This window comes from Trichosurus vulpecula, chromosome 7 (genome assembly GCF_011100635.1).
Source record: "Trichosurus vulpecula isolate mTriVul1 chromosome 7, mTriVul1.pri, whole genome shotgun sequence".
NCBI lineage: Eukaryota > Metazoa > Chordata > Mammalia > Diprotodontia > Phalangeridae > Trichosurus > Trichosurus vulpecula.
This window is the reverse complement of record NC_050579.1, coordinates 101,214,390-101,236,166: the sequence shown is the minus strand read 5'-3', so window position 1 is coordinate 101,236,166 and position 21,777 is coordinate 101,214,390. Positions and strand designations below refer to the sequence as shown.

Below are 21,777 nucleotides of genomic sequence, written 5' to 3'. Positions count from 1 at the left end.
TGCAGGGATCACCACTGCCCAGCTCCCAGGCTCGCGAGGGAGCGGAGGCTACCTCCTGACAGTCAGCGAGGGACACTCTGGCCCGCCCGCGCAGACATCTATGATTCCCTAACCTCCTCCTCCCCCCCACCCCACAATCTCCCCCTCCCCCCTACTTCTTCCAGCCACCTTCCTAGCCTTTCCGTGGCGGCGGCTGTCCAGCCGCCAGGGGGCGCGCTCGCCGCTGCCGCTCTCCGACCTGCGCTGCCAGATCGCGTCCGCCATATTGGCTGCCGCAGCTGCCGCCGCCAGAGCCGCCACCGCCACTGCCACCGCCGCCTTTGCCTCTTCCTCCTCCTCTACGGTCGCCGCCGCCGCCCTTTGCCGATTCCTGTGTCCCGAGTGGTGGAGAGGAGAAGCGGGAGCCGGTCGGAGAAGGAGGAGGAGGTGGAAGGGGGTGGAGAGTGTGGGGAGAAGGAGGGAGCAGAGGGTGGAGAAGAGAGGCCGAGCGCGGGGCGGAGAAGAGCAGGAGCCGCGGCGGCTCGGCCCCTCCCCCGCCCGCCCCGGCTGCGCTTCTGTTCCCCAGCCCGGAGCTCTGCTCTTCCCAGCGGCCATGCCGAGGCCTCGCCGTCCCTGAGGGAACCCGCCCCCTCTCCCCTCCCCCTCGATTCCCACCCCGGCCCGCAGCGCCTTCGACCGCTCCCCGGCTCCCCTGGGCGGCCCCTGGCCCAGTCCCCTCTCTCTAGGCCGCCGCCGTCGCCTCTTCCGCCACCGGGCGCTGGGGCCTTAGCACCGACAACATGGAGGCCGTGAAAACCTTCAACAGCGAAGTACGTATGGCAGGCCGGACCCCAGCCTTGTCCCCCTTACCCCGCGGGATAGGGCAGCGGGTGGGGACCCGGGCAGTCGGGGAGCAGGGCGGGGGGGGGGGTGCCCGGGCCGCCCCTCCCCCTCAGCCCTCGGTGGGAGGAGGGACGCCCGGGCCCAGGGCCGGGGATGTGGATGGGGGGCTGGAGGCTTTGGCGCGTCCACTTAAATGTCCTTGGGTTTGGAGTGGAGACCAAAGCACCCGGCGCTTCCCTAAAACCGACGGGGTTCGTTTCTAGTAGTGAATTCTTCACCCCCAACCCCCTTCTTTCCTCTCCCCTCGTATTCCCCCTTCCCCCCTTCCCTAGGACCAGGCTCAGGGCTCCAGGGACCTTAGTGGCTCCAATTAGATAAAGGGACCGACTTTCGAGGGGGTTTACTTTAAGGGGCTAGAGGAGGTATTACGGGGGTGGTGATCGGTTGTGGTCCCATTACACGTTGTGTTTATTCCTGGGATGCTGTTGACTAGGTAACGTACCACCCAGAGAACCATGCAAAGGGGATGGAAGATAAGGGAGGAGAGGCTGTTCTGCTATTCCTTCCATCTTTCTCTTCCTTTCTGTCCCTCTGTCCCCCTGCCTCCCAACACACACACCGCGAAATAATACGGAAATGGTGCGAGAGGCCTGTGTATCTTTGTGCCTTGTGGGGAGGAGGATGCTGAGGTAGAAAGCAGAAGCATCTCACTGGGGATATCTCAGATATAATGATACCTAAAGGTTATGTGACTGTATTGAGCAGGCCCAGTTGGATTTTGTGACTAATCTGAAGAAAGACTTGGTTAGATTCCTGAAGAAGAGTTATTTTCTATTACAATTAAACTTGGAAAAAAATTAAAAGCCAGCATTTTGTTTAAGCGTAATAGGAAATGTACCAGTTCAAATAGATATGTACATAGAATACTTTTGCTTACATATATGCACATGAAAACCAAGTGCTTTATCAGGAGATCTGTGTATTTAAAGAAAATTGCACCTTGTCCACTTTAAGTTTCCTAGTTTGGCATTTAATTTGCAAGGGGTTTAATGTCTATCACTACGTGTAGCTTTAGCAGTTATTTTACTAAAGCAAGGCAAACATTTCCCATTATATTAATGCTAACTTATAGGTCCATTCATGTTACTATATTTTAAGTAAGAAGGAACTTAAAAGACCCTTGACAGCTTGAGTTTATTCCATCGTTTCCACTTTTAAAAAATTTCCCGTTTAGTACTAGGAAGATGTGCTTTTTGTCCAGTAAGCCAAAATAAGCCAAAAATGAACTTGGGTAGCTCTTTATAGAAACAGTCTTTCCATAGTAGGACAGAGTGTAATGGAATTATATGGGGGGGAAAGCTCTTAATAAATTAATTTTTTTTCATGTCAACAAGTATTCATTAAGTACTTAAAATGTGCAAGACCCTGAATCAAGAGTTGACAGTTTGACAGAATTTATATTCACTGAATAGAGGAATTGAAAAGACAGAAGACTGTCAGGATTTTCCTCCCAAATTCCTGGCTACTAGTATGAAAACTACATTTAGAAGGTTGTAGTTGACATTGGGTGGTGTTATAAAAAACCTTGAAAGCATAGATTGAAAAGTACTCTAGAGATGCTATCCACTATTATTAGTATTTTAACATACCTTACGGAAAGAAATAACTTTAAACACTTTTTCGTTAGTGTTTAGAACATGAAATATTACTTTAAGAGTGAGGAAAAAAACTTACTGAAACTCTTTAACTTATTTTCACCCAGATAGGATAAAACAGTATACTCTCTTAGGTTTGTGGGGATTTCCAATTTGTGCCCCTCAAAACATTAAAGTGACAATTATATTCATACAGGTTGTGCGTTCCTTTACCTAATAGATTTTACCAAATGGTTTGTACAGTTATATAAAGATGTGGTAAGTTTTCAGTGTAGCAGTAAAATAGCAACAAGACATATGATCTCTATATATCACTTTTCTTTCAAGGAGTTCAAAGCATCTCACATACAACCCATGTGTAGTTATTTTGTAACAATATTTTAATTTTTTGCTTTCCATTTGAAAATGAGATAAAATCGAATCTGGCTGAATTTTAAAATTAAGAATAAAAATTGATCAGGCTCCAGAGTTGAGGAAGTATATTATAAATATGAAAAATATCTTTTTTAGAAAACTATAGGTGTTGCTGTTATAGTTGAATTTGAATGCAGTTTCTATGAATTTTTCTTGATACGTTTCACCGTAAAATAAAATTTGTCATGTTCAGTGAATTTTTTAAAGAATGGCAGGTAGTGATAATTACTCATTAATGAACATTTTCTTTTCATTTTATTTTTTTTTTAAATCTTACATTAAAAAATGTCACTTTGGAAGACATCTATTTATTAGGCGTTTTCCTTTAAACTGAGACCTTAAAAAATTTTCTTAAATCTGCTAAATTTTATGGCCTTAGTCAAGTCTTGGTGAAAACAATGTAGTTGAGTGCGGTGTTAAGGTACAGAAACTTAGGGGTCAGAATTTTATCTGTAACTGTCGACTGGCATGTAACTTTGATAGTTATTTTGAACTTCTAGTCCTGTAGATGAAATAAAATGAAAGTTAAAAATAGAAAATAGCTTCATTGCTTCCCAACTTTTTCAGTGACTGACAGACTACAAGCACTCTTTCTTTGGGGATAAGGAGAGTAAACTACTGATAACACAACTGATGATAGGATAGCCATTCTTATTTTCAGCCACTCGGTAAACTTATGTTTATCCTGAATTTAAATGGAATTGAGGCCCAACATCTAATTTATCATTGCCTATAATGCTAGCTAGCTTTGAGCTAAATTAAAATTTCTAATTATTACTTCCCATCTTGTAAAGGACTGTCTCCCTAATCCTCTCTCCTAAGTTGCTATGAGGTAGGGTCAAAATGCTTTAGGTAAGTCTGTGGACAAAATGATTGTCTGTAGGTAGGGGAGGTTATTGTTGTTGCAGTGGGATGAGGAAATCATCTGGGGGCCAGGCTTTTGTTAAAAGGTGTTTCCCATATAAGACCACTTAAATTTATGGTTTCTGAAGACCTTCCTTGATTGCTGATGATAATATGGCTATATATGTGTATGTATGCATATATATATGTACACATATGTGTATACACATCTGTATATACATCGTGTATGTGTATACACATCTGTATATACATCATGTATGTGTATACACATCTGTATGTATGTATACACACATGTATATACTACACACTATATGGTAGTACTAACTATGCAAGTTATCGTAGTAGGAAGGTAGAAGAAAAAGGCATGATCTTTGCCTTTCATTTCTTAGTCTTGTGGGAGACCCACTGGGATGTGTGAAACAACTTTGACTATTTAAAGTATTATACATTAAAAAACAAATGTAAAATGAAGTAATACTAATTCAATGAGTTTGGTATGCTTAGTCTGAACTTTGGCTTCCTCGAATATTAGAGCTTTAATCTAGCTAGTTGAGTTTTTGTTCCCAGGAGAATTTTTTTAAATTTTTTTTTCCCGAGGAGAATTTCTAAGATAGCATGTGCTCAGTTTCATCTAGTTATATGTCTTTTGCTGTTTTTATTTGTCCCTCATTTCTCTCACTGCTTTGAGTATACCGAGTTGTACCATCTTGGTTGAGGTTTAAGATGTCTGGGTTTCCATGAGATAGGAAACATTTTAGAAGAATCTGGAAATTGGTTTTATATTTGCATTTATTTTAATCAGAAAGTCAAAATCTAATGATCCTCCAGGCACTTTGCATCCCCTGAACTCTCAGGATTCTTGCTTTTAGGACCTTTAAGTTAGCAAGACAACTTAATAGCATGGTTACTTCTAGGGCTAAGAACTCCAGAACCAGCATGCCATATGATATTTCCATTGCACTTCCCACTGTCCTGCTGTCTGTATCTTCACAGCTATCTCCAAAGTATAACCTATCTCCAATTCCATAAACAGTCTGCACTGTGACTTTAATTTAGGTATTTTTCCAGGGCCCCACAGCATCTTCATTTTGAGAAGAGGTAATAGATATGAGATGAATTGATAGGAAAAAAATGGGCAACAGTGAACTTGGGAGCATGAAATTTATGTACAGTTTAGGCATTAAAATGGCATATATAAAGAAAATTCAGAGAAGTACTGAAATTTTGAAATTACATTTCATTTTTGTCTTAATTTCACGGCAGTTTATGAGTCTACAGCATGTCCACCACCTTTTTTTCTTTTCTTGTTTATTAAAACGATATGGGAATGGAATGATTCCAGTGTATGGATTTTCTTGTTTGCTGAAGGTTAAATAGAAACTCCTTTTTAAAAAAATGTTCTACGTTGTAATGTAGTCTAAGAAGAATTATGTTTGGGGTCTGGAAACCATAGTTCCATTTTAGCTCTGTAATTTAAGTCACAGCATCTCTTTGGGCCTCAGTTTCCTCATCTGCAGAATGAGAGTATGAATTAGACACTCCGTTCCTTCTAATCATAAAACTCTGATTTGGAAATATACTTCATTATTTCTTTGATTGTGAATTCTGTATCATCTTAGTCATTTTGATTTTTATTGAACAGTATAGTAGATGAAGAATGGTATAGGGTATTGAGACTGGAAGTTTAAAAAATTACTGATGTTAGGAAAGAATTCTTGAGGTTAGATAGTAATTTTTCTTTTCTGTTATTTTTTAACGTTTTAATTATAATTTACATTTATTCCCCCTGAATAAATGGGTACCTGCCCTGAACAGAGTACAGGAGAAAGTACAAAGGACTCAGTTGGACGCCAGTCCTTTAATAGACTCTCACCTTGAATCTCCCGCCAGGCTTTTCATTGGCCAGATACAACCCCCTGACTGCCTACATCATTCCCTCCTCAAATGGCTCATTTAAGCATGCGTACAAGCCTAATTTTTCTTTTCTGAAATTAGAATATATAAATTCCATTTCATCAATGGCTTCACAAAACAGGATTTTATTGTATTCCAGATTTTAATACATTATTCCTTTTTTGGTCAGAACTTTTTCCTTGGTTGTTTTTGCCCCCCAACATAAAATTTATGTGAAGTAAAAACTTTTTTTCATAGTATTCTGTCAACCGGAAATACTTCATCAATTCTGCCACCATATCTCCATTTACAATAAAATGTGAAAAAATCCAGAAGTCTTGTAAGATCCTTAAATGCCACCTTAATAATGAAAGAAAAATTAAATTGTGTTAATTGTAATTCATATTAAGTGTATTTTATTGCATTCTAAAATCCTGAAAAATGGTAATTCAGATGTAGCACTTGGTAATTTCTTATTTACTAGAATATTTGATTTACTATACCATTTACTAATCATTCCACATCAGTCCAATTTTAGTTTCTTTGTTTGGGGGTGGGGGATTTAAGAGGAAGACCTCTATCTTGGTTGAGAATGAATGATGATGTTGCTTTTGAAAATTTTAGATTTCTCTTTGTAGAGCTAGTTTTACTGCCATTGGGTTTATTTCTAGATCACATGGCTATAGCCTTGAACTTTGGCTGAGCCACCTGAACTCCTAGGTGAGGTCATTTTGTAGGTTTATTTTCTCAACATCTCTCTCTGCTCCTCTCTCTCAGGATTGTGCCTCTACTCCTGCTTGTACAGACTGCTTTTTCCAGCAGCATGGACACGAGAAGCATAGTAAGACCAATGCAACCCACATAAGGCAGACCATATGGAAAATGTTGGGTTTAGAACCAGTAGTAAGATGGTACTTTACTTATATGGGCCATAGTTGGGAAATGGAAGACTAAACTAACTTTTATCACTTGAATATAACAAGTTGAGGGGAGGATATTCAGGAAATTTGTTGTGTAATTTTTTTTTAAATGGGCTGAGTGCAGGAAGAGTATTGCTACTCTTAGTGAATACCTGTAAATACTTGTTCTATCTGCTTGCATTCTGTTCCATAACATAACTTTACTGCTCATTTAGTTGTTTGGTATTCAGTATTAATATACATCTTAATCTTTTGTCAAAATATGCAAAGATGTCATAAAGTTCATTTCAGTATTGCATTTATCCAGTACTGGTAAAACTGTTTAAAAATCCAGTAAAGAGATGGGGAGTTTAAGTATTGATTTTTTTAATTACAGAAAAGCAGATTGTAGCAGAAGTATTATAATGAGGCATGCTTATGAGAAAAATAGCAATAAACTACGATTTTCATATAGGAAGAGGTTTAATTAAAATTTTCATTGATAGCAAACTATTGTAATTACATTTGTTATTTCTGTTGTTGGCTTTGTTTTTGATCATTCTAATTTATTTTTTATAAATTTTCCTGGGAATGATCATAGATTTTCTGTGACACTGGCAAGATTACTACATAATTTTAAACTTAGGGAATTAATTTGGTGTGTCACTGGAAAACATGGAATTATAGAATTTTTAAGGAGTTTTCAGGTTCACACATACCAAATTCATTCTTTGCTTTACTAATTCTTAATTTTCAACATTTGGTTGAAAAGGGAGGTTATAATATTATTTGAGTTTGGGTTCCCTTTCACCCTTATTTTCTAGGATTGTGTGGAGTTAACCAGTACTCCAGAGCCAGTGTGATTGTTAAGCAAGAACTCTAATATAGGATAGGGGATATTAGGGGATATTTCATCGTTTGGTGCTGGTGGCATTATTTCTACTCCCCTGTGTTGGTATAAATCTCTTTCTGACGCTCTTTATATTAACAGTTAACAATAATTCCCTATATTACTACCTCTTGTCTGCCTATCGTGTCCCCTTTAGGGACTGGGTAGATGATACTAGACAGTAGATGTGAGTGTGGGAACACTATTTTGCTTTAAGACAGAGTTAAATGAAAAAGGGAAAATTACATGAAGTTATACTTTATAGCCATCTTGTATATTAAGGGATGGTTATACTTGATATTTCTGAAGTCTCACATTCATATGAAATTATTGCTTCAGGATATATTTTGTATTTATGAATGATGAAAATGATACTTCCAATTAATATGTGTAATTAAGGTCAAATGAAATAACATGTTGCGCTTTGCAAACCTTAAAGGCTATGAAAATGCTAGATATCGTTAATAAATAAGGGCAATTCTACATCCAAAATCTATATCCAGTCCATATATGGGCTTCAAATTTAGGAGTTTGGAAGAATGAAGTACTAGGGTAATTTTTTGTGTGGTTTAAAGGTTGTTTTAGGTTTCTCCAAGTATATCAAAGAATTTGGTCAGCATACTAAACTTTAAAAGAGGCAACATGACATAGTGGATAGAAGGCTGGTGTTGTAGTCAGGAAGACTTGGATTCAAGTCTTCTTTAGACACTAGCTGTGTGGCCATAGGCAAGTTACTTCTCTGGGCTTCAGGTACTTAAAGATATGGATGTGTCACCCATCTGCTTTGGGAGAAGTAAGTTTTTCACACTGAGAGTTTCCCCACACAGATGAAATCATAGGTCCAGGACTGGCTAAAAACAAACCTTGAAAATACTATTTTTATTATATTTGAGATGAATCTTAGTACCCAATTTTTAAACTCCAGTTTGAATGTGAAGGCTGAAATTTTGGGGTTGTATTATTTATGTCTATTATTATCTACATAGATTATGATTCCATGGTATCCATGTAATATTTATTTTAATGATCCCAATGTTTCAAAATATATTCAGCTCTTTATCAGTTGCTCATTTATTGAAATGGTGTTTGATATGATGCAGTGTCAGCATGAACTCCAAAGTGTCTTAAAATGTTAACAGCCCCTTTGATTTCATTGTGATCTTATTTAATCTGACCTTATTGACTATAATTATCTACATTATTATCAGTGGTAACGTTGGTTCAGTGATCAGCACCACTATATAAGCATAACAATAAGGTATTTCCATCCTTGTTTTGACAGATGTAAAATTTGTTTATTTATAAAATACTTTTCTACAACAAATACCTTCAGAGTCTTTAAGTATCCCATTTTTCAGCTGTTTAAAAAGTATCTTTCATGTTGACTAATTCACTATGTAAAGCAAACACCTTACATTTGTATGGTACTTTGTACTTTTTTAAAAAGATTTTTGAAAATATGTGATGGTAATCCTCACAATAACCCTCCTTTACAGATGAGAACAGGGCAGCTGGATGGTACAGTGGATAGAGCACCAGGCCTGGGGTCAGGAAGACTCATCTGTGTTCAAATCAGGCTTCACACTCTAGCTGTGTGATCCTGGGCAACTCACTTAATGCTGTTTACCTCAGTTTCCTCATCTGTAAAATGAGCTGGAGAAGGAAATGGCAAACTACTCCAGTATCTTTGTCAAGAAAATGGAGTTATGAAGGGTCAGATACAACTGAAAACAACTGAACAGATGAATATTAAGGCATGGAGTGACTTGCCTAATCTATTTGTATATCTTATGAAAGAGGTAGGAAAAAAGGCTAGGTCTCTGCTTCATATCTCCCCTCATTCTTTTTTTCATTATAACGCAGCAGACCCAGAGAGAGAGAGGCTATATTAGTAGGGAGAAACTACGCTAATTGTTTTTTCTACCATTTGGCACATAGAATGTGGGACTTGGAGTTAGGAAGACCTGAATTTGCATCTTGCACTTTCTAGCTGTGTAACCCTGGGACCCTTAACCTCCCTGAGCCTCAGTTTTCTCATCATTAAAGTGGGAATAATATCACCTGCTTCATAGGATTGTTGTGAGCGTCAAATGAGTTAACGTATATAAAGGGTGTTGCAAAACAAAAGTGCTATATAAATGCTGTTGTTATTATTCATGGGGTCTCTAGGCCTCACAGACTGGGATTTTGATTTTTAACATGGTACTTTCTACAACTAAACTTGTGAAAAAAATTTTAGTGAAAAATATGGATCACTAGTAGAGATTGTTGTAATAGATCCAGTTTGTAATATGTTGTCCCTTCTCTTACAATAGTTTATGAGCTTTGATTGTTTCCAGTAGTACTGATGGTTTTTCAGTAATCCATTTTAGATGTAGGAATTGTAATGAATCATCCAGTGATTACCCTGTGCAGATAATTGTTGAATGCTGGTAGAGATACAAAGTTTAGATAAGACTTGGTCTTTGTCCTGGTGGAGCTTTGTAGTTTTGTAGACCAAGTACTTTGAAATTGAGTGGTGTGGGGGTGGGGATCAGGAAATCCTTTGTGGAAGATCTGGCTTTCACAGTAAGCATTAAAGGATGACTAGGTGAAAAGGAAGAACATTTTAGGCCTAGGGAACAGTGTGAACAAGGGCATTCATTGAAGGCTAGAGAATATTGGCATGCTGGGGATGGGAGATGAGTGGTGTAGAGAACAAGATAAGTGGAGTGTTGTCTGATTGTGAAGGCCTTCCTTTCTTCTTGCCATCTTCTTAATTCTAATCTGGCTTCTAACCTTATAATCCAACCTAAACTGCTCTCTCCAAAGTGACTATCAGTCCCTTAATTACCAAATCTTATGGCCTTTTCTCGCTCTCCATTCTTCTTGACATCTCTGCAGCCTTTGCTACTGTTGAACGCTTTCTTCTCTCTGGGTTTTCATGACACTACTCTTTTGGTTCTCTTCCTACTTGTCTAAATGCTCTGTCTCGCTTTGTTCTGCTGGATCTTCATCCAGGTGATGTCCACTAACCATGAGTGTTCCTCAGGACTTGGGCCTGTGCCTTCTCCTTTTATATTATTTCACATGGTGATCATGTTAATTCCCATGGATTCAGTTATTGATCTGTGATGCTGTTTCTCAATCTATATATCTAGTCCCAAACTCTCTGCCGACTTCTAGTCTCACATCTCCAGTTGCTTATTAGACACCTCCAACTAGATGTCCCAGAGATGTCTTAAATGATATGTCCAAAACAGGATTCATTATTTTCCCCAAAAAACCTTTCCCTCTATCTAACTTCTCTATTACTCTTTAGGCCACACAATCCTTCCAGTTCCTCAGGCTCAATACGTAGGTACCATCTTCATGTCTTCACTCATTGTCTCCCATATTCAATCTCTTGCCAAGGCCTGTTGATTTCAGATTTACAACGTCTCTCCTGCCACCATCTTGGTGCAGTTACTTATCATCTCACCCCTGGACTTCTCCAACAGCCTTCTGGTTGGTCTCCCTGCCACAAGTCTTTTCTTTATTACAGTCCATCCTCCCCTCAGCTGTCAAGATGATCTTCCAGGAACCCAACCTCCAAACTGCAATGTCTCCTCATCATCTCAAGGTTCAAATATAAAAATTCTCTTTTTGGAGGTCAAAGACCTTTATAAGCTGCATGCCCTCTGTTCCCCACTGCCTTTAGTCTTACATCACCCATACCCCACTCCCTTATCCCCGCCCCCCCAACATACTGGTTTCTTTGCCATTCCTCCAGCAAGACACTTTGTCTCTATGCTCTGGGCATTTTCACTTGCCTGGAAAGCTCTCCCTCCTCATCTCTGCCTACTGGCTTTCTTCAAGTCCCAGCTAAAATCCTACCTTTTATAGAAAGTCATTTCTAATCTCTCTTAATCCAAGTGCCTTTCCTCTGTTGATTTTTTTTCCAATTTATCCTGTATATAATTTGCACACATATTTGCATGTTGTTGCAAAGCACCATTTGCATGGTGCTTAATAAATGTATATTTACTGGCTGATTCTGAATTCTGGGAAAAGGAGTTTGAGCTTGGTTGGCAACATGGATCCACTGATATTTATTGATCAGAAGACCAATATGACCTTAATCATAAGAAGGGAAGTTTTTCTGGTGTCAGTGTGAAGGATAGCTTTGAGGTGATCACGTTATATGTGGAGTATTATTGTGTTTGGTTCTGGGTGCTACATTTTGGCAGGACTTTGATTAGCTGGAGAGTGTCCAGAGAGAGATAGCTATATTGCTTAAAGGACTTGAGTTCATGCCATACCATATCACTTGAAGAAACTGATGGTGTTTAGCCCAGAAATGAGATTTACTGGGAATGTCTTTGGTGTTTCAAATTTGAAAGGCCTCACATGAAAGGCCTCCTAACTAGGAACATTGGGCAGAAGTTGCAAAGAAACAAATTTAGGTTAATTTGTGTTAATTAATTAGCACTATCTCAAAGTGGAATGAGCTGCTCTGAGAGATACAGACTTGCTACTCATTGGACTTCCTCAAGGAAAGTGTGAGTGACCACTTGTTGAATATATTTTAGAAGAATTATTTTTCAGGTTTGGATTGAACTAAATTGTCTTTAGGATTCCTTCCAACCTTTAAAGTCCCTGATATTGGCAGTAGGGAGATTGCTGGGCGTTTTACCGCAGGTGTTCGGTAGTGAATTACTGTTTTAGGCATTGAGATAGAGAGGAGGAAGAAATGTTGTAGACTTGGACTCACCACAGTTAGGTAAGCAGTTAGTGAATGGAGGGAAATTAATCCCTTCATAAAGGGATTGAATCTCTAGCTTTAGCATTGTCATGCTCTAGCAGTAGGGCTAGAAAAAACTAAGATCATGGCAACTGATCCCATCACTTCTGGCAAATAGAGAAGAAATAGAAGCAGTGTCAGATTTTATATTCTTGGGCTCATAGATCAATGCAGAAGGTGACTACAGCCATGAATTTAAACGATACTTGCTCCTTGAAAGGAAAGCTGTGTGGCAATATCTGGACTGCATACTAAAAAGCAGAGAGATCACCTTGCCAACAAGGTCAGTATAATCAAAGCTGTGGTTTTTCCAACTGTAACATATGGCTGTGAGAGTTGGATTATAAGGAAAACCGAGTGCCACAGAATTGACGCTTTAAAATTATGGTGCTGGAGAAGACTTTCAAGAGTCCCTTGGACATCAAGATCAAATCAGTCAATATTTAAAAGAAATTAACTTAGATTGCTTATTGGAAAGACAGATATTGAAGCTGATATCTTGGCTACATAATGAAAAGACAGGACTCATTGGAAAAGGTCCTGATGTTGGGAAGGATTGAAGGCAAAAGGAAAGGGCCAGCAGAGGATGAGATAGCCAGATGGTGTCATGTGAGCTTGGACAAACTTTGGGAGATGGTAGAGGGTAGAAGGGCTTGGCATGCTATGATCCATGGGGTCACAAAGAGTCAAACAGGACTGAGTGACTGAACAACGAATAAAAGCAGTAAGGCCAACTGATTTGAGGTAGTGTAGTTATTGGTCACTTTGGGTGTGAAGGGGAGGGATTAAGAAGCCATGCATTTGATTTCCTTTTACTTAAAGTATCTTTCTAGGTATTTATCTCTAATCAATTCACACTTTGAATAAAGATAGAGGATATTTAGAGCTTTTGATTATAAGTGCTTATGGGCACTATTTGAAAACGCTTTTTAGTACAGAGGGGAAAATGTAGTTTTTAATATTGAGAATTTTTTTCTAAATGGGAGAAGAAAATTGTCTTTAAGATGGTGTGACATTTCTAAAGCTCATTGAAATCATAAAAAAAATGGAATATGGCTGACAGGTCTCCTTAAAGATTAAAGAAAAAATTCAATTTCTGACAGTATGGGGGGGGCAGTGGGGATTGAGGCAATAGGTATAAAGATAGAGGACTAGCTAGTTGAGGAGCCAGGAAGACCTACCTTCAACTCCTGCCTCTGACATCTAATTGCTCTGTCACCCTGGGCAAGTCACTTAATCTCTCTATTTGCATTAGGAGAAGGAGGGCTTATCCTGAGTTCTCTATTCTTAGGAAGTATCAGGTCCAGGCTTTATCCTCATGAAAAGGAAAAATAGACCTATCATGTTGGAAATATATTTTTTTCCTAATTTTCTGGTTTTAGAATTTTACTACTGTAAATTGCCTTCTTAATTAAACTTCTAGGGTATGTGGTGCTCCTCATGAAACTTGACAGACTTATGTTAAAATTAATAGTTTTAAGTGCAGTTTTCTTATATCCTTACATTTTATTTTAGAATTATACAGTTGGATGCTTTTTAAAATTTGGGGAAAAAAACTGCTTAGTGACTTTAGAGACTAATGTTTGGCCACACTGCCTAAATGTGAAGACTAGACAGTAAAACCTAACTGTAGATTTGTTGGGGATATGTGATGGCGAATTGAGCAATAGAGGAGGGTTTATCCTTAAATAGCAAAAAGACTACATTTACAAATGTTTTTAGAGAAATGCAGTTTCAAACTAAGCAGTGTTAATTCAGAAAGTTACTACCTTAATGACTAGAAGAGTATGATTTGTAGTTGAAATGCCAAAGCACCAGACTAAAGAATTCTAATGTCTCTTTTTTTCATGTTGCAGTTACATTTCTAAAAACATGTTCATTGTTGCTTCTTAGGGGCTTAAAAACTGTTACCTTGAACAGTCCTCTGTATTTTTACATTATTGGTTTTCTTAACAAAAAATTTTTAATAATCAAACCGGTTAGACTAGTTATCTTTTCCTAATTATCACAAATTTTCAATTTGTGTAGTCAGTTGGAATAAATGAGCTTTGACTGTATCGTAAGATTATAGATGTTGCTTAAAATTCAGCAATTGCTTTTGTTAAGGATTATAAACATCTTAAGAAGTTTGTTTTCAATATAGCGTTTTAATTAGGTATGCCTTCTTTTTGGAGTAGTTAAAAAATCCTAGAGAAATCTTTAACTCTTGGTTGTTTACTCTCCACTCAATCCTGAAATCCTTGATCCTTCTTTCTTAAATGACAACCTATGAATTTGCCCTACCCTTTTATGGTGATTACTTTTTAGGCCTCTTTTGTCGAAGGACAGAACCATGAAAGACAAAAACTATTTGGTAAATCTACTTAGTTTCAAGCATTGGTTCTCAAAGTCTAGTTCAGGAATGAGACTCTTTTAGGGGGTCTATGAGGTCAAAACTCTTTTCATAATAATACTAAGACTTTTAAATTTGCTCTCACTAGTATAGAATCAAGCTTTCTTGGAATTAGAGTATTGGAATAATTACAGATTAGCTGTCTGTATATTAAATTCCTAAGGATTTTCCAAATTTTTTTTTGGTGTCTGAAAATTTTCTTGGGTGATTCTTAAAATGAATGTTTCATCAACTAAGATTTAGGGCAAAGTTATTTGCATTTATTATGAGATCTGGTTTTGTAATGATTAAAAATCTGTGTAGTTAACTGTGTCTGTAAATATGAATAGGTTACATAAAAAAGAAATGCTAAAATCTAGAGCAAGTCAAGGCAGTAAAATTGAAGTTTTATTTCCTATCCAACTTAACTTTTCTTTGGCCTAAGAGCTTGCAGCCATTACTTGATTCATTACTGTTTCCGAAAAAGCACTCTCACTTATTTAGCCAACAGTAATTCCTGTAGTACTCTCTGTTTCAGTATGTAAATCTGGGAACCAACAGAGCATGACTGGTGTATCTTTTTCTGAGGTGAAGCTACTAACTTTTGCTTACTCCCTAGTACCTCCCTCTCAAGCCATCAGGAGCTTCTACTACTCCTCTGTGCTCTGTGAAGACCCCTCAGCTGGGAGGTTTTTCTCTGAATTTCTTTTGGAAATTATTAAGATGCTTTTCTGTGTCCTTTATTTGATGAATATAAGAACTTAATTATGGTCATTCATTTATATTTTTATTTGATCATAATTATAGTCATGCATGTATAATTATGTGTGCATTATATGTGTACATGCAACCCATTTATCTGTGTGTATTTCCAAATTAAAATTTAAAATTTGTAAATTCAGTATTCTTAGGATTTAATAATAATTTTAAAGTTTTCCAAATTATTCCAAAATATTGTGTTAAATTTTTTAAAAAGTAAGCAAATTATAACATGTTGCTAAGCAGATTAAAATTTTGCTTAATAGTACTAGGACACTTAACATAAAGTATGAACCCGATCCAATCCAAAACACATTTATTAAGTACCTACTATGAACCAGGCACTGTGTGCCTCACCATGAACCATCTGTAGCTTCTAATTAACTGTAATGCTAAAATTGTAGTAGATTTAATGAAAGCCCATTTTGGGATAGAATCCGGATATAAGAGATGCCCTGGCTTATATAATTTATATGATTAATTCTTGATTGTTATAAGCTCTTCTGTTTTTGGCCATTCTACTGTAAATATCTCAGTCAATTAAGGGGAGAAGGAAGGAAAAGTGTGGTTCAGGTCTGTAAATTTTGATACTGTCATCTTTTATAAAATACTTGCTATTGAGGAAAAAAGAGTTATAGTATCACAAATTTCACACTTAAAAGGGACTTTAGAAGTCCAATCCCCATATCTGATAGATGAGGAAACTGAGGCCCAGGTAGGTTTCATTCCTTTCCCAAGGTCACATAGGTTGTAAATAGCGGATCTAAGACTTGCACCCATATGTATAAATTATATTTACTAACCTAGTTGTCTGGCAACCTTCATTTCCTCCTAAAAACAGCAAAGGATTAGGGTTAGACACTTGAAGCAAACATGAAAGTGGTAAATAGTCATAGCTGATAGCTATATAAGGTGATAATAAAAAAGCACCACAATGTGTGTCCACTTTATTCTGGGAGTGAACAACACTAACCATTTCAATAGATTGCTTTAGCTCATCAATAAATTAGGTCCAGTGTATTGTGTTGAAGTTTATGTATCCTGTTAGGGAATTATATAATCATTTTAGTAAAATTTCCATCAGAAGTGGTAAGTTTTTTGTGGGGTTTTTTTTTTTTGGTCAGTTCTTAAAAGGATAGGTTTCAGTTATTTGGAAAATTCCCAGAGTATTTTGTTCCTGGATAATGTTGGATAAACAGAAATGTTATAAATATATTGTTAGGAGACAGTCTGAAATCTGCCATCTTCCTCTCAGTAATAAATACAGTAGAAAACAATTACGTTTAAGCTGTGATTTTTCCCTTTGCTAAAACATAATAACATATTACTTCCCTCTTTCCCCTCTTCTGCCTATCTACTCTCTTCTCTCCACACCCCTCCCCCCGAAGCATAATCTTACAATCTAAACACTTGAAGCTTGTAAAGTATTGATTTATGTGTATTTTTTTCACCAGGATGAAAATAATACTTCTTAGTTCAGTTCATAGGAAGGTTTGCCTACCTTGGAGAGTCATATTTGAGGGCTTCTTAGTCACATTGAACAGATAGTATAAATCCATGGCCATGTTATAGAAGTATAAGAATGGTAAGGTTAGTGAGGCTTTAGGAGGGAACAAAATTTTTGAAGGATAGGTTACTTTGACGATCAGTACTTTGAAAATACTCTTTTCGTTCATCTTAATCCAAATCCAATGTCCTCATTTCAGAGGAAGAAATGTCTTTCCTTTTCAAAGCTAACCAAGCCCTATACTTGTATCCTAGATTCTGTACTCTTATATTTCATCTATGTATTAGCTTCATTACCTGTTTTTTCTCATAAATATTCTGTCTTTTTTCTTTAAGACTGAGTCTCTCATCTTCCCAGGCTGGAAATAGAGTGTCTACTCACTAACCTGAAACTACTATTGATCAGCATGGGGGATCTTTGACCTACTCCTTTTCTAACCTGGGCTGGCCCTTCCTTTGGCAACCTAGTGACCCCAACTCCTGAGGGCTTTTCATATTGATGCTGAATTCAGTGGGGGCACTCTCTTGGCCATAGCCTACAGCAGCTCAGTACTCCTGAGCCTAAGAGATCTGCCAGCCTCAATCTCTGTGGTAGCAGAGATCATATTTTTTCACTGGCTCCTCTATCTCTGCCTATAAACACATATAAAAGAACTTTTCCTGAAGTGCTACTCTTGAAGTACTGTCCTTTAATTATTTTTTCCTTCCTGTAGCAGATATTTTGCTGTAGTCTGTTTCTTTCCTCTACTTTTTATACCCTTTTATTTTTTTTCTCTCAAAGGCCTAATCTCCCAAGTGTAATGACTTTTTCTCAGTCTTCATTTTGCCTGACCTCTGGGCTTTGATCTGATGCTGATCAATTTCTCTTCTTTGACACTTTCTCCTCTTGTGACTTTTTTTACATTGAACACTCCTGGTTCTGTTATAGGTGGGGTAGTAGATAGAGTACTGGATCTGGAGGCAGGATGAGTTGAATTTAAATCTGGCCTCAGACACTTAACTAGCTGCAAGACATTGGGCAAGTCATTTAACCTCTGTTTGTTTGCCTTAGTTTTCTCAACTGTAAAATGGGGATAATAACACCTCTAAAGGTTATGAAGACGAAAGGAAATAATGTTTATAAAGTGCTTTGTAAACCGTAAGCACTAAATAACCGCTAGCTATTATGTGCTTTCTTGTTTTTCTTTTACCTTTCTGTTTATTCTTTTATACCTCCTTTGGCTTCTCTAACCTGGAGTTTTTCAGAGTTCTGCCCTTGACTCTTTTTAACACTCTCTTCCTTGTTGAATTCATTGTTCTAAGGCTTTAACTTTCTCTTTGCATAACCTGGAGCACACAAATTTGTTTTTAATATTTTGATCTTTGTATTTCAATATGTTGTACTTAGTTTCCATTGTAGTCCTATGTGTTGTATGTATTTTTAAAAAATTCTGAGAAATGACCCATAGGCTTCACCAGAGTGCCAAAGGGGTTCATGACACAAAAAAGTTATGTCTTTTTAGTGCCTCCCCAGATCTTTGTTCCAAGCCTCAGACTCAACTTTTTAACTGCCTTCCAGACATCTATACCTTGAATACGTATAAGTGGCCCTTCAAATTCAGCATTGCAAACCAAAGTTAGGAAACTGTGGTTTTCATCGGTTCTATAGTTGGAAGGGAACTTAGAGGTTGGCTAATCTAACCTTCCTTCATTTTACAGTTGAGGAAACTGAGGCCCAGGGCGGTGCCTTGTCCAAGGTAACACTAACTAGTCAGTCAACAGACATTTATTAAGTGCTTACTATGACAGGCACTGTGCTAATGGAGGAGAAAAAATGCAAATAACCATATTACAGATAAAATATACATTTTAATAGAAGGTAACCTCAGAGGAAAGGCCCTGAGAAGGGTAGGAATTGAGAATGACCTTCTCCAGGAGGTAGGAGATAAGTCAAGCCATCCAAGTTGAATGTAGAGTATATGGTGGGTAGTAAAGTGAAAGAATACTGGAAAGGTGGCAAGGGGCTAGGCTGTGAAGAGCTTTAAATGCCAAATAGGATTTTATGTTTGATCCTCGAGTTGATTCAGAGAGCCTCTGGAATTCATGGAGAAGAGAGAGATCTAACATAATCAGACCTGTGCCTTATGAAAATCTCTTTTGTAGAGCTGTCTTTCAAACTTGGGTTTGGTAATCCAGAACAACTATGATATTTCAAGAACTTGATTTTCTTGGGTTTTTTACTCTTTTAGGCTTGAGGCTTTTACTCTTTCAGACACATACTCTCTTCTTGTTAGTTACCCCACCGTGTTCTTTTTCCATTTCAAAATTAACCAACACCTCTGTGTGTATCTTAGATTCTATCTTCTCTCTCATCTGTATGTTTGTTTCATCACTTATTTTGCTTCATGCATCTTTAATATCTGAAATCTTCTAAGCTGGAAATGTTTAGCTTCCTAACTAATCTCTAGGATCTTCCTACATCTGACCTCAGGCATGAGAAACCTATTATATTTGCCTTATAGAGGATCCCTGTCCCTGTAGAACCCCTGAATGGGATAACTCAGGTATTCCAACACCTAATAAGGAGAAGTGACCAAAGCCCAGCATGAACTGGATGATGTTTAGGAGAATGTTCATTATTTCCTTTCTTCCTTCTGCTATGGCCTAAAGATAATTTCACGTGAAGCCTCACACCTTTCCACTGGTTGAGTGCATCCTGCCTCCTGTGGAGATTTTGTTGTACCTTTGTTTCTCTATATCCAATTTGGATGTATTCTTTACCCATCTTCCCCTAATTGTCTAGTTAAGATACTAACCTTTTACGGAGTGTCCCAAAAGTCTTAATGCAAACAGGAGCACAAGGAGTAGGGTATACATAGGTTATTGAAGCTTAAAGCTGCACCAAGACTTTTGCGACACCCTGTATACTACATGATATAAAGGCCTGTTGCTTTTAGCATTTATTGACTGGTCTGCTTCTTATGGAAAAACTTCTGAGGAAACCTCAAAAGCATCTTTAATAGTTTGGGATATCAGGTCTTACAGCTCCAAATCCATTTTTTTTTTCCCATATGCTTCCTCATTTTATTCTCAATCCATTTTTCTCTTGACTCTTTTTTTTTTTTTAGTCAATGGCAACTGCATTGTCCCTGTCACTTCAAAAGCTTTGTCCCATCTTAAGCCCTTTTCCTTTGCCCCAGATATATATTTAATTGCTGCATCCTATTGCATATAACTTCTTTTGTATCCCCTCCTCCATGTTGCTTTTGCTACTCCCCTGCTTTAGGCCATTATTACCCCTCACTTAGATTGCTCTGTCTCATAACTAGTCTGCTCCTGAAGCCATGCTATTCATGTTATCCAGTTCTTTCTACAACACAGCTTGAATCGTTTCATCTTCCTACTCAAAAACTTTTACTCCCCATCACCTAAGTAAAATTTAAATGATTTTACCTGACTTACTTTTCAAGATTTGTCCTTAAGTTACATTTCTAGCAGCCTCTTTTACTATTTTTCTCTTAAAACACTCACTTCTCTAAATTAGGTGATTTTTTTTTTTTTTGGTTCCCCAGATGTCTTTTTTTTCTTTTCTCTTAACCCTGACCCTAATTCTCTGTACTTTTATATACATACTTTTTGCACATCACTTTCAAAGATTTATCTAGAGTAACATCACAAAAATATAAATTTATGAATCTGGAATCAGAAAAACCCATCTTCCAGAATTCAAGTGTGGCCTCAGACACTTATTAACAGTGTGACCCTGGGCAAGTCTCTTAGCTGTTTACTTTACTTTCTTCATCTGTAAAATGAGCTGGACAAGGAAATGGGAAACCACTCCAGGACCTTGGCCAAGAAAATTCCAAATGGGGTCACGGAGAGTCAGTCATGACTGAAATGACTCAACAACAACAAAAGAATCTTTGTTTTTTGATTTTTTTAATTTAATTTATTTTATTGATATCTTTTTTTACATAACCTTTATTTCCCAATATATGTATTTCTCTTTTCTCCTCCCCGTGTAAACCATGTCTAAAATTGTATTCAGTGTTTCATGCACGTAGTTTCCCATCTCTTCAATGAGGGTGAGGAAGTACTTTTTTATATCCCTTCTTTGGAATGAAACTTTGTCACTATACTTTGACAGCAGTCAGTTTTCTTGTAATCATTATGCATTTCATTTCCTGGTTCTGCTTACTTCACTTTGCATAAGTTCATTTAAGTTCCCATGCTTCTTAGTATTTATATTCAGTCTCTTTTTTTAAAAATTGAGTTTTATTTTACATTACAAACATTTACACATTACTCACTTTTCAAGAGGTCTCTTGTAATAAGGTAAAACTAATAATAATTACTTCATCTGAGAGTTCATGCAGCATTTCGAATCTGTAACACTCCTTTATGTCTCTAGTAAAAAAAAAAGTTAGAAATCCATTTTCTGTCCCTTCTGTCATTGAAAAATTTCTTGTAGCATATGACTCGCTGTCCGTATAAGAAATGTATGTACGCGTATATACACACACACACAGATGTATGTGTGTATATGTACATATATATGATTGTGTATACACATATGCCCGCACATAAACATACGTGGATGTGTTTGCACCATAATTCTATCTTGTGGCTTAATTGGATAGCAAATTTTATCATTGGTACTCTGGAATCAAGCATGTTGATTATAGTTCTTAACTTTCGAGTTGTTTGTTTTTACAGTGTTATTGGTTCTTCTATTCATTTCATTCTTTATATTTTTATAAAAGTCTTCAAAATTGTTTATTTTTATGATATCGATGTTACGGTATAAGTTCTGGTTCATCATACTTTGTACTCTATCAGTTTATACGTCTCTATCTTTTTAAAAATTACCGATTTCTTATTTCTTACTGCAAAGTAGTACTCCATCACAAATATTAAAATAACTACAGATTATTCAGCCTTTCTTTCGTTGTTAGACATTCTCT

General features: G+C 37.4%; 1 protein-coding gene across 4 annotated transcripts in view; it reads left to right on the top strand.

The window, feature by feature from the left end:
- The first annotated feature begins 242 nt into the window (after nucleotides 1-242).
- The window catches only part of SCAF8 (SR-related CTD associated factor 8), a 271,710-nt gene continuing 250,175 nt past the window's right edge, over nucleotides 243-21,777 (top strand). For 2 of the 4 annotated variants that reach the window (XR_005010872.1, XM_036766917.1), the window contains exon 1: nucleotides 243-809. Coding sequence is in view for 3 of the 4 variants with exons in the window: in XM_036766917.1 (XP_036622812.1) it covers nucleotides 780-809 (30 nt within the window). In the remaining variant the exon portion in view is untranslated. Of the gene's footprint in view, nucleotides 810-6,425; nucleotides 6,490-21,777 lie in introns of all 4 variants that reach the window. The other 2 variants (XM_036766919.1, XM_036766918.1) reach the window with 2 other exon arrangements.